General features: G+C 36.5%; 1 protein-coding gene across 3 annotated transcripts in view; it reads right to left on the bottom strand.

Annotated features, from left to right (window-relative positions):
• The window catches only part of UGT8 (UDP glycosyltransferase 8), a 90,987-nt gene that overhangs the window by 57,319 nt on the left and 19,021 nt on the right, over positions 1-14,647 (bottom strand). For 2 of the 3 annotated variants that reach the window (XM_037001194.2, XM_017680642.3), the window contains exon 2: positions 8,275-9,098. In XM_037001194.2, the coding sequence (XP_036857089.2) occupies positions 8,275-9,096 (822 nt within the window). In that variant the 5' untranslated portion in view covers positions 9,097-9,098. Of the gene's footprint in view, positions 1-8,274; positions 9,099-13,694; positions 13,737-14,647 lie in introns of all 3 variants that reach the window. The other variant, XM_017680643.3, reaches the window with a different exon arrangement.

Genomic DNA, 14,647 nt, shown 5'->3' on the forward strand with positions numbered 1-14,647 from the left:
TACCATTAAAAGAACATATGGGATGTGAACAATTCCCAGGAATGGGTTGTTTTAATTTGTCTGATTTCTCTCAGACTGTTCAAGTTCAGTTGGACAATATCCACCATATCATAGATAAGTTTTCACAAATGCCTAAGGTGCCTAACTGGTTTTCTTGGTTTCACTGGATATGGCTGGTAATTGTAGGTCTGCTTTGGTTATGTAGCTGTATTCCTATTATGTTAATGTGTGCACGCAATTTAATTAGTAATTTAAAACCTATACATGCTTATGTTACACTACAAGAAGATATGTCAAAGAAATAATCAAACTTCCCATGTTTTCTTCCATCTTCTACTTCTATAGCTTCTCCTCTTCCTTCAAAATTACAACCCCTAAGTAGAATTCGTGCCTCATATCGAAATTACCGAGTGTCATGATTCTTCCAAGTGGTAAAGATACCTCAGGACAAATGGTGAGCATAGAAGCCACAGGGCATAAATCTGCAAAAAAATAAAAAGCTAACCTTTTCAAACAATATTGCTTCTCTCTCACTTACCAACTTTACATTTCCCTGTATGGCCCCGGAAGATGACTGGTTAGCCAGAGACGGGTAAGATTCCTCAAGGGAGGAACAACCTAAGACAGGCACCGTCACAGGGGGGGCCATCAGGTGAGAAATTGGGGATCAACAGAGGTGAGGCTTAGAATCTCACCCCCCCGTTTTGAGTCAAATCTTCTGCATCCGTGGATGTTTTAAGGCCCTTGTCTAGCTTGAATTAATACTTAGTCTATAGGCACACACCTGATCATCTACATTTGCCCTCTTACAGCACTAAACTATGTTTTCTATCTTTATCTTGCATCTACCTACCACTTCAGCATTTTATTAAATGATAATAATAATAATAATAATAATAATAAGGGAGAAATGTGGGATTCACATATAAATCAAGTATAAAAATCAAACGAATAATCATAATTGACCTGATTGTTTATAGTTCATGATGCATGATCAAAACCAAAAGTTTTTGTGATGACTGCCTTTGCACTGTTCACGATGTAAGAACTTATTCACTATGTAAGAACTTGTTCACCATGTATAAACTTGTTTGTTATGCTTCAGAAGATTGGAGACTGTTGAGAATTAGGCTTGGGGTTGAGTAATGATTGTGCATTGAGTCCCCTATACAGAATTTTATTGTTGTTAAGAACCATATGATCAATAAATATGAGAGATACCCTCTCAAAATATATATATATATATATATATATATATATAGTTGTCTAATCACTATCTTGTACATCTGAAATCAATATAATATTGTATATCAACTATATTTCAATAAAAAGTAGAAAGAAAAAAGTTATTTTAGCATATAAATTCTTGGAGTTTTAAAAACAGGCATTTATGTAATATAACTATAAAATCAAAGACTGTTTTTATTTAATACTGTATATTAACATGAGAAAAAACAGTTTTAGAATGTTCTAAAAAATGAAGGAAAATAGTGTAGAGGAATAAAAATAGGGAGAAGAATTGAGGGTATTAGTTCTGAAAGCCTTACCCCTATTATTAATAAGGCTCACATGGACATTCTGTTTAAAGCTGTTTCTTAAAGCAAGGATTGATAATTCAATAGCATCTTAATTTCACAAAATAGAATTATAAGGTAATGAGTTCTGCAGATATATAATCGAACCCTGGGCTTTTCTACCACCTGAAACACACACACACACACACACACAAAGCTTACATTGAAAATGATTTACTAAAAAAAGAGAAGGCCTCTAATGATCAAATATGAAAAAAAAATTATATATCTTGTATACAAAATACATTACATAATGTAATTAAAATTTAGGAATCACATGGATAGTCTGAATCTGCATCATTGGTTCTCAAAGTGTAGCTGTTGCTCTGACCAGAAGCATCCATTTCACCTGGGTGCTGGTTACAAATTAGTAGGTCTATCCCAGACTCATTACATGGCTCTACAGTCCACATTTGAACAAGAACTCCATGGCATGCTGACCTAAACAACACTAAAGGTGAAAGGAGAAGACAGAGAGTAACTACAGAGATGTGGGAGAAGTCAGGATACGGACTGAGTGGTTACTCCAGGTCTGAGAAGAAAACCTTAAAACATTTTTTTTTGAGGTTTCTAGTTATCTAATCTAATAATCAAGTTAGAGGGACTGTGTGTGGAGGAGAATCTGGGTAGAATCTCTGGCTGGAAGGCAGGCAGTCATTTGCCTGGAGTTTCCCCTAAGCTCCCTTAAGAATGGGAAGCAAAGAAGCAGGAGACTAGCGGGGGTCGGAGCCATTAGAAAGGGCTGGAGTCCCAGCTCCTCCACTTAAGGGCAAAACCACTGAGCCCAAGGAGGCCAGCCATCAAGACCGTCACAACGCCGCTCTCTTCTCTCGCCCTTGAGAAGATAAGCATGCCAGCTTCTGCTCATTTCTTAAGACATTCAGCTGGTCTAAAGCCCACATATCTCAACTGGCATTTTCTTTATACTTTGGGGAGAAAGAGGGTGAAGGAAAGAGAAATAAACATTCCCGAGGTGGAAGCAGAAGCACAGAGTGCCTGCTCCTAAAATAAGTAGAGGTGCAGCCGAAGACACGTCCTCCACCCTCCTACGCCCCTGAAACTCTCCATTTCCCACGTGGACAGCAAGCGACAGTGATTCAGTAACTGAAGCTCATCTGAAGAAACAGGAGTTCCTGATCCATAAGCAAAACCATGAATTAGGTGGTTTGTCCCCAGTGACACTAACTTCAGAAGTGTGGGCTCACTCCACCCTCTCCATCAGAATCTGCACTCAGGAAGCAATCTGACCAACTCACTGACAGCAGAGATTCTAATTTCAAAAATAGAACAGTGTGGCTTGGAAGGAGGGTATCTGTGAAGAGTATGATACCAAAACACCAGTGCCAACAGTAATTTAATTATGAAAATTACTATTTGTAAAAATGATTGGTTAAAAATATTTCCCCTATCATCGCCATTGTTTTGAATTAGTATCTAAATGAACGATTCTGTAGGGCATCTTAAAGCTTAAATACTTAATAGCAGAGGGAGGAAGGTGTTTAAAAATCATGTCAGACTCTGCAATTTCAATTATATTTGGGTCTTCTATTTTATCACAAAATCCTTGTGAGCCCATAATGTTTACAGAAGAAACTGATAAGCTATTTAAAAGTTCAGTGCAGCTTAGAAAATTTCCGTATCAGTGAAGTGAACAGTAAGTTATTGATGGTTTCAATAGTGCCTGATTTACTTCCTGGACCAAGTCACTTACCAAGGTAACATGGTTTCTTACTACAAAATAAAGACAAAATGCACAATCAACCTACAAAACTTCTGTAAGAAATATCTGCAACAACATTTTACATTAATGAGTTCTCAAAGGAAATCTATCATTTCTGCTCAACTATCGTGTTGTGGAGAATATTATTAATTGGGATTAATCACTATTCTGTTCCAAACATTATAGTTCTCAAATTTCTGCTCATCACATAGTTCCCAATATAGTAGTACTACGCAGATAAAGACATTGTAAGACATTATTTATTTCTGAGTGATGGTATCCAAAATAAGGAACCATCTACAGAGGACATATTTTGATTTAATGATACTTATTTTCAAGTGGACATTATGGTACAGTGGTTATAATACCATCTTTAGCTTTTCATTTCATGAGTTAACTTGTATGTAACATATTATTAAAATGCCCCTCATTTTCCACATCTGCTGCAATTCTAGAACAAGTCTCTTAGCCCCAAGGACACTCTCAGCCTAGACCCTCATTCATTACTGAGGTAGTCAGCTTTCCATCACCACACATAATAGTAAGAAATGACTTCTGGTGAGTCAATGAAAACTGAATACGGAAAGCCACTGTGTTGCTTGTTGATTTTATTGTCTCATTACCTGATCTAATCACAAATTGTTAATCTGTTGGTCAATGTTGTCTCATTTTCTCCAAAACTTTTCTCTGTGAGGGAGTTCTGGCAAATGACAAAATGGCAAACAGTGAGTATCTCATGAGCCTGTCCTTGGCCTCATGCCTTTTCTTATGTGTATCTCTTATCTTGCCTGTCTCTCTCCCCAGGACTGTATTTCCCTAAATTAAAAATGTCTCTACAATTGGTGAAATGAATGATCTTACTACTCTTAGCCTGGCAATAAAGCACTGCTAAGTTATACCAAATGAGTGCCAATCCACCCCAAATCATTCAGGGAAGCAGCAGCTGGCCTGACTTGCATTACTACTCTTGTTCATATGCACATTTGAAACCCACCACAGACCATTAAGTTCATCAACTGGATAATAAATGGTGACCTCCTTTTCTCAAGATCACTAAGATTAGGTAGCTCTTCTAGTTCAATAAAATAACTTAGCCTGAAATGTTTGGTCACTTAATGGCTAGGGTGGTAGGTGGACACGCATTTGGAATAAATAGATAATGGTTATAATGTTAACAAATTGTACACTAACTGAATCACCTATTTTTTTTGCAACTATCTCCATTTGATGTGGTTCATTTAATTTTAAACATTTAGTGAGCACCTATCATTTTCAAGGTACTTAGGGTACAAAGGTGAATGAGTAGGGTTTTCATCCTTTGATGTTCACACTCTAGTTAGGGAGACAGTAGTGAGGAAAACCAGTAGTTAAGGTACAATCTGTTATGCGCAATTACAGTTCATGGCTGCAGAAGCAGAAACATGGCAGAGATCGACTGTCTGGCAGAGTCAGACCACCTCAGCCAATGGAAAATTATCTAAAAATTATACCTGAAACATGTTACTTTTAATAAGCAATAACTCCTTAAGTTAATGTGCTCTTCTTTAGTGGTATTATTGTTACTACTCCCTAATAAAACTACTAAAAGCTACAATCACTCATTACCAGATGATATTATTTCATTCAATTTTAATACTTGAAGGACCTAATGAGAGATCTGTTTACAGACCTCCTTCCTGGTGAGAGCAAACCTTTTTTTTAAAAATTTGTATCCATGTTCTCCAGCACCTGCAATGAAAGAGCAGATGAGCCATTATATGGATACAATCAACCCAGATCTCCACCCCTTTAAACCACACATTTTAAGGACTCCTACTATAGGCAGCCAGGTAGTAAATAGTATAATAAGTTTGTCATATTGCTAACATGTATGTTAAAAATAATTCTATTATCAAGGCATAGAATTTCTTCACTCTATACCAAGGAAACACTCTGTTATCAAAAAGTAATTAGATTCTGGATGATTTCTATTATTAAATCTCTAAAACATAAGTAAGGGTCCAAATAGTTTGAGTCTCATAAAGTCCTTACAATCTTTGAGTTATCAAATAAATATTAGAGAAACTGTTGTCTCTGCATAGTTTCATATAAACGATAAATGTGTGAGTAAAATGAATGACAAGAGATACAGGTATCTTGATGAAATAGCTAATCAATAGCAAAACAATCCACGTTTCACTTGGCTGCACCACAAACTATCTGTGTGTCTTGAACAAGACACTCAACCTCTCTGAATCTTCTATGTGATGAATGGATTATTCTCCATATTTTGAGAAGGAAAATTAAGTAAATGGAGCTGAACTAGATGCTATCTAGAGTTTCTTTAGGCCCACATATTATGAAAGCTTCTAAAAAATGTCTTTCAGAAATTTTCTCTAGCCTTTCATCACAGGTTGTGAAATGAAATTCCAGTGTCAAATCATTCCAGACATCTGGAAAACCTAATCCATTCCCATGTAGCTACAATGGCAGTTAACAACTAAGCATTTATTAGTAATCATGTGTTCTAAGCAGCCGCTTGTTGGGCCCTAGCATTTTAGAGTCACACCATGACCTGTAAATAATACAGGCATTTGAGAAACTCACAGACTTGTAGAATCCTAAAGTACCATTTACCATAACAATCAGATCTACTAGAGAAATTCTAGTAAGAATTTCCTAAGCATATAAAGAGATACCATATCAATCAGATCTACTAGAGAAATTCCAGTAAAGAATTTCCTCCTAAGCATATAAAACCTCACCAGAGTAAGGAATATCTGAAAGAATAAGACACACCATTCCTCAAAATACTTGCTATTGAAGAGCTTTGTAAATGGCACTCTGAAATGAAAATGACCCTTCACACTTATAATCTAATAGACTTTCAATAACAATATGCTTATCAGGCCCACCTTGTAACACATGTACATGCCATACGCATATGTATCTGTGCATGTGTGTGATCTAATCAGCACAGTCAAAATGATTACTGTAAATAAAAAGCACATTTTCAAAGGAGTCATTGCAAAAAGCCAAGAGGAAAAGAGAACAAGGATGCCCACTAAATAGATCAAGCCAGAGTCAAGCTAGAAATGATGGCAAATCAGAAAACATTTTGACTAATAATGTTTGTATGAGGCTACAAAAAAACACTTAAAATACACTTAGAAGTAAAACAAAATAGTGCAACTAGTGGGTGAAGAGACCCATGGTGGAAAAGATGAACTTGGGTTATAGGGAAAAAAGAGAAACTTTCTCACATGCCATGTACCTTAATGAAGGGACAGAGTACATAAAACAAAGCATAAAAAATAATTCTGTACTGTAAATTCTGTTAAAATATACTGCTTCAAGTTGCTGAAACTAAAGAAAAATGTATCAGGACTGAAGGGAACAAAAAGGCAATCAGAAGATGTCTTTTCACCACTGGTTTGCTTCTTCAACCAGGTGACTAAAGAAGGGAGACAGAATGCAAACAAGACCCAGGAGGAGCAGGCAGATGGGCAGCATCCTGGCTGGGAAAAGGGGAAGACCTGGAAGGAAGAGGCTTGATCTGTGGGACATTATGAATGACCGTTAATGACAGATTTACTTACCAAGTCTTTTAGAAGCCGCTTCTAAAATCTGATCTTAGCTACCTTAGTCACCATCACACAGTGACTCTGGTAGAGAATACTGAGGATTCAAAAATGGGCTTGGATAAAGTCATAAATGGCTGTGACAGGCTGAGATTGATCCCCATCCTTTACAGTTGATGTCAGAGGAAATTGTGCCCTCAATAGCCTCCAGCAGGGGTATCCTTTTCAACAGCTAGGGCTGTATGGGCCAAAGAAAGATCTGGCAAGTTTTATTTTTTCATGTCACATGAAATATATCAATGTATTATTTATTAATTACACTTATAATGGATGTGTTAGAAGGGTCTACAGGTTGTATATTCTGGTCCCAATACTTCCTCAAGAGGAAATTCTGCCCAGTGATTGCCTTTTTCTGATGGCTATATGAGAAAATCTGGATATACTCTACATCAAGGCATTGACAGAATTTTTAATATGCAGTGACCAGAGCTAGAAACAAACAACTGAGCAGAGTTGTGAGTGACTACTTCTAGAATTTCAAGACTAGAGTTAATTTCAATAAAGAAAATCATAGCTAAATTTCTTCGATTCTGGGTGAATGCCATCAGAGGTTAAGATTAAATGCAGAGAGTCAACCTGAAGTTAGAAAACACACTACAAAAACAGATATGCAAGCATGGCTCCTGTGAGTGTGAGGGAGCTAAAAAGAAAACAAACTAGGCTGGGGAACAGAACACCAGGGATTCGCTGACAGCTCAGCCAGCAGAGGACTTAGGTTTGACTTACAGAGTACAAGGTTTGGGGCAGGTGCAATGAATTCCACCTCTGAAATTAAATTGCAGTGGGGCATGCCTCCCTTAAAACAGTTACATTTGCTTACTAACTTAAAACTGGTTGGCTCCCTAGTTTGATGGAAACCACAACCTTATTTTCATTGCTGGACGTAAACTTTCTAGTGGTTATGACTGTGGAAGAAGAACCTCTAGTCACACGGTTTCTATCTCTTTGAATTCACTGAACTGAATCTGGCCTAGAGACTTGTGATTGTCCTCTCTGGGTGAGAACAGAGGGAGCTCTCTTTAATTAACAGAAAATCACTTACACTCATTAAAACTATCTAACTATGTTCTCCTCACATACTACAGTTCCACAAAATCAAAAATCTATTTCCCTGTCAGTTTTTTGACCAGATGGCAGAGTGGCCTCTCAGCACTACGGAAATGCTCATTTAAAGCAGGAATGTGTTCCAGGGGAATGAGGCACCACAAACACAGGGACCTTGGTAGACTCTGTGTCTTAACCACTTTTTGAGTAGCATTTGCTTTCCAACAATAACCAATCCTATCTCTTCCAAAAATCAAAACTAACAAATTGACCTTTATGTTTAGAAAAGATTACCAAGGAGTTCAGCAAACCTTACTTCTGGCAGTGGGCTGGCCGGCTTGGTTAGGATTCCTCCCACATAAACAACATTAGGCAGAGTGGGTCTTGGAAACTCCAGTGCTACATCGGTACACAGCATCCACAGGCTGGAGCCATGGACCAAATCATACATGGACTTCTCCGGCAGCAGGTTGTACTTCTGCATTATGCTTTCATATTTGGGGAGAACCAGAAAGCTGACCCCTAGTCTGGAAATGAGGTAAACGCCGGTGTTTTTCATCCTTTGCAGCAAGTTCATGTGGTCTGTGAGGAGTGAGTTAAACTCTGGGACGTAAGCTAATGGGGCAGGAGCACCCACTTCAGCAGGATACCAAAGGCCAGTCGAAAATACAGCATATTTAACCCCTAAAAGGTGAGCTATCAGAAATCCACACATGTCATTAGGATCCACCAGCAGCAGATCAAACTCTTCCTTCTTCAGACCCTCGATCAGGGCGCGGTTGCCAACCATCATATCGCAGTTCTTTGTGTAGTGATCCAATATGTCAAACAGTTCGACTGCTGTCAGTCTCCCAGAGAAAATATTCCGCATTTTGGACTGCAGGAAAGCATCTGAGGTGGTACTGTTAAATATCCCTGGGTAGCGCTGGAGGCTGTAGTGATTAGATGGCGCGATGTCCCGTCCTTCTGAGAGGAGGAACACTGTACGGTGGCCTCTCTCATGCAAGGCTGAGGCTAGTGTCTTGAAAATGTACATATGGCTTTCAAACATAATTGGCGGCACGATGATGATTTTGGCAGCCTCCACTATCCCGAAAGCACTCCACAGGAGCATGAAATAGGAAGTGTAAGACTTCATAGCTGAAATGACAACCAGAAAGAGACTTAAAACAGCATGAAATCCTTGCCATTCAAAACAACAATCACAAAAGACTTTTTATCAAAGTATCCGATGATACAATTCTTTGTCTATGGTGCACTTTAAAAAATTATCCAGTATAATTACCTTTGTATTTGTGAAAGAACTGACAGCAAAACTGACATGAACTGAAATTAATTAAAAATGTGTCCGTTCTGGAGCACACAACTGCATCAATAATGCAGAACTACATCTCTTAGAATTCGAAAATATAATCTATAAGACTGGACAAAAAAAGATCTTCTTGAATAATAGCAATGTTAACCCCAGGATTAAAAAACAAAGTTTTTGATTTCCAGGTATATCAGCATATGTGTGTGTCTCTTTGTAAGTCATTTTACCATAGCAGTTACGTTCCCAATTATGACCAAAGCATACCAAAAAAAGAATATGTTTTAGAAAATAATTCAATTAGCAGTTCTATAGAAAATATATTTCCTACATGACAAATGCTCTTTAATCTGAGTGTCCTCTTTAGCTAAATACACTTAAGTAGGCTGTAATATAGATTCTCTCTGTATATAATTTTATCTCTATGTAATTTGCTGATTCATTTCAGGACATTATCTACAAGAGAAACTTTTAATAGGAAAGTTCAAGGGGTTTAACTGGATCTCTGTAAATGCTTACAGTAGAGGTGAATGATGAATGAGTATGTCCCCGACCACATTTCCTATGTTGTACCTATAACTCAGGTGCAAATGGCAAGTCAGATGATGGATGTACACTTGATGGCTAACACTTCTCCTACTCTTTCATTCTGATGGGTTATGTACAATAATTAGAGTCAACGTCTATCATTTTTTAGAAATAAGTACACTACATGTGGGGCCATACAGTGTGCAAACTCCACCTATGCTACCAAATAAAATTTTTACTTAGACTCTAAATATATGTCCAAATAGAGTAGCCATGCAAACCAGGCACTTTTACTTCAAGGAATAAATTTATATGCACATTATCAAAATCATTATCTATTTTTACTCATTATCATATATTAACCTTCCTACTTGTAAAAATGCCCACCATTTAAATGCAGTTTTAACAACTATATCTTCTCAACATTCAAACACTGCAACCTAAAGAAAAAATGTAGGAAAGAAGAAAGAATTAAATATCAGGCAAATGATAAATTCTTTCAATATCAAGATTAAACTAAATAAAAAAGTTCTACTTCCAGGTACAGCTTCCCTCTCTCAGACCAGGGAAATGTTCAAACTACTTCTAGATGAACTGGCACTGTAACATTAATTGTAAACAGAAGCAATGCATATTATAAACATATAAAAGCCTATGGTAAATGTTGCTTGAATTTGAGGGCTTTAACAAATAAACTTGGAAAAAACATTGTCTATGACAATGAAGTAAAGTTTATTACAAAGTCAATGAAGGAAGAAAATTAAGCAGCCCATCTTGGAGAAAACTTTGCAGAACTTTTATTCTTTCTCACTGCCTCTCCAATGTGCCTTTCTGGTGTGTCCTTCTGATTCCAAGGAAGAAAAAATCAGGGATGTTAAGAAGACATGTTATTAATTCCAGGAATGAGATTTATGCAAAACAGTCATTTCAGCAGCTGTTGTCCACTCCTGTGATTGATATTGCCTGTCCCTGTTCATACACCCAGGAAGACACACTGAAGGATGGGCCAATGGGAGGCAGCGTTCTGCCTGTGGTACTCCGCATCCACTTGAGAGACGGCACACTCAACTCAGCTCATTCAGCCCAGCTACAACTATTACCTTACCCATAATAAATAAATGAATAACAAAACAAAAAATAATAGTAGGGAAACAATTTTTTTCACTGGGTCTCTTCTTTTACTCTTTTATTTAGATCTTATTTCAATAATTACTACAAAGTAAAAAGAAATCACACAAAATGGTTATATTTTTAAAGGCACAACTTTTAGAGTTCTAGAATAGCACTGTCCAGTAGTTTTCTGTGATGTCTGAAAACGTTCTACACCCTCACTTCCAACACAGCAGCCACTACTGAGCAGCTGAAATGTGGTTAGCATGACTGAGGAACTAAATTTTCAATTAACCTAGTACTAAGGGCTACCATATTAAAATAATGTTAGAAAAAACACATAGATTCTGTAATATAGATTCTCAAGGTAACTACTCAGAAATACCAATATTCATGTGGCAAAATAACTTCTAAAAATAATGTCCACTAAATCTTATGTCTTTATGAAAAAATATTGATCATCAACAAAGAAGTGTCACATGTACAAGTGTGTTATTCTGATGTTCAAAGTTAATTATGAAGGACTACAGCATCACTTTAATCTCATAAACATCATTGTGGTGGATAACAAAATGTGTAACACAACTGCGAACAAATGGTGAGATTACTGCTGGTCCAGAGTTCCCAGAGTGTACTGATTGATAAGTTGGACTTCATTGATACTAAAAACTTTTTCAGAAAAATAATGTTGGAGAATGAAAAGACAAGCCACAGAGTGGGAGAAAATATTTGCAAAAGGCATATCTCACAAAGGATTTTTTTCCAAAATATACAAAGAACTCTTAAAACTCAATAATAAGAAACAACTTGATTTAAAAATGGGCCAAAGACTTTAATAGGTACCTTGCAAAGCAAATATACAGATGGCAATTGAGCATATGAAATGCTCCACATCGTACACCATTAGGGAAATGCAAATTAAAACAGCAATGAGATATGACTACACACCTAGTAGAAGAGCCAAAATCCAGAGCACTAACACCACCAAATGATGGAGAGGGTATGGAGTACCAGGAACTCTCATTCATTGCTGGTGGGAATGCCCCATATGGTACAGCCACTTTAGAAGATAGGTCGTTGGTTTCTTAACAAAACTAAACATACTTTTACCATATGATCCAGTAACTGTATTCCTTGGTATTTACTCAAAGGAGTTGAAAACTTATGTCCACACAAAGACCTGCATATGGATGTTTATAGTGGCTTTACTCACAATTGCCAAAACTTAGAAGCAGCCAAGATGTCCTTCAGTAGGGGAATGGATAAATAAACTGTGGTACATACAGACAAGGGAATATTATTCAGTGTTAAAAAGAAATGAGCCTGTGTCATGGTAAGAGAGGGAGGAAACTTAAATGCGCCTTGCTAAGTGAAAGAAGCCAATCTGAAAAGGCTACATATTGTATGATTCCAATTATATAACATTCTAGAAAAGGCAAAACTAAGGAGAAGTAAAAAAATCAGGCGTTGGGGGTGGTGAGGACAGGTAGGGATGAACAGACAGAACATTGGATTTTTAGGGCTATTATTGAAACTATTGTATTGATGCTACGATGCTGGATACATGTCATTATACATTTGCCCAAACCCACAGAAGGTACAAAACCAAGAGTGAACCCTAATGTAAAGCATGGACTTTGGGAGATAATGATGTGTCAATGTAGGGTCATGGATTTTAACAAATGTACCACTGTGGTGAAAGATGTTGATACCTGAGAAAGGAATAAATATGTGGGGGCAAGGGGTATGGGAACTCTGTGTACTTCCAGTCAATTTTGTTGTAGACCTAAAAGCACTCTACAAAAATGGACTTCATGAATTTAAGAAAAAAACTGAAAGCGAGCTGAAAAACAAAAACTTAAATTAATAAAAAGAAAGTCAACCAGACAATTAAAAAATGGATGAGACTGTATCAAATTCACTATCCACAAAATTAAATGGAAAATGATATCCTAGAAAAACACCTGCAATATGAATAGATTATTTAACTTCCACGAGCATTTTCATGAAGTCATTATTTAGGGCAGGAGAGGACTGTTACTAATCGCAAACCTTTGGGGATATGTTAAATTCTCAATGATTGGAGACTGGTTAAATAAACATTCATTCATTCATACAATGCAGCCACTAAAATAATATGTAAAATAATATTTAATGGCATGAAAAGACAATCAACATTTACTACTGACTGAAAATTAGTCTACTAAACAATATACATAGTGTGTACCATATATATATATATATATATACATAAGAATGATAAGCACCCAAAGAGCAGTGTTTTTTTTTTCTTTCTGGAAAATGTGAATTATAAGGGATTTTAACTTTTTCTACAGTGAACATGTTCTCTTAATTAAAAGAATATTACTTAAAAATAATATGTAATGAAAAAAGTACTCATTCACAATAATAAGAAAGTACATAAGATACCTTTAACATTAACTGGGAAGGATATTTGTTTGCTATATTAAGTATGGCAAGACTTTCCCTGAAGATACATTCATATAAATAATACTAAATGTACAGAAATATTATATTAACAGAACACAATATTCTAAAAAAGCCAATCTTTTCCCATTATAAATAAACTTGAATAAATTCCTTTCAAAATCCCACCTGATGGTTTGTTTTGTTCTCTCTTTGTAATTTGACCAAATTATACCCATTCATTTGTTGGAATAGGCAAGAAAACAGAATACACTTTTTATAAAGAAACAGTAATGATGTGGGACAGCAAAGTAAATATTAAAACCTATTTTAAAAAGCAATTAAAATACTATGAAACTCACCCAAGAATCCTAGTTCAAAATCAATGGATCAGAGCAGGTAGCCTGTAAGAATTATTTGAATAAATATGAACATGATTTGGGGTCAAGTAAATACAACAAGTAGATGAGGAAGGAACAACATAGTCAATATGGTGTGTTAAAAATTGGCTTTATATTTGAGAAACAAAATCACTAAGCTTTTTACCTGAAGTTTCTTACCTTCAGATAGAATTGTGTGTGACAGAATTGTTTAACAAAGCCATTAAAAATGTGGAGCTTTAAATGATCTCTAGAAGGAGAAAATCTTTCTGAGCACAAAGCAAAGAAAAAAAACACTACTACAAATATTATTAGATTCAATTACATAATCATTAAATTTCTTCAATTATTTGGAACATTTGGACCAAACGTTTCCAATTCAAGATGGCTGACTGAGCACAGTGTTTCTACTCCTTCCCCCAAAGCTCCAAAGAATACCAAAGAGAACAAATAACTAATATCTCTGAGAATTAGCATGAGGAGATGAGGCTACATCATCAGTGGAATGGATTTTTGACAAATGTCTAGAAAACAAATTCTAAGAATAACTTACTGAGGTATAAAAGTGAACAGAGAAAATCATAACCCAAAACACAGAGGAGAAGCCTGCAGCAGAGATGAAAACTGCTCCAGCTCAACTAAGAGTCCAAGTGCACACACCCTGAGAATAAGAGTTGGGCAGAGCAAGCAATCAAGAGGAAGAGCTCTCTCATGAGGAGCTCCCTCTGCCAGTTTTCCACATCTATCCCATTTTCCCTTCACTCCCCCAGGGACATACTGCATTTACTCACAAAAATAAAAATGTAGACCAATTCTCTAGATAGAGTGGGTCATCTGCGTGAAGAGGGATTAGAACTGATAACTTGGGGAAAACCCTGCTAATTTTGGTATATGGGAAGTAACATACAGTTCCTCATCCGTGTACCCTAGATAAA

The sequence above is a fragment of the Manis javanica genome, chromosome 5 (assembly GCF_040802235.1).
Source record: "Manis javanica isolate MJ-LG chromosome 5, MJ_LKY, whole genome shotgun sequence".
Taxonomy (NCBI): Eukaryota; Metazoa; Chordata; class Mammalia; order Pholidota; family Manidae; genus Manis; species Manis javanica.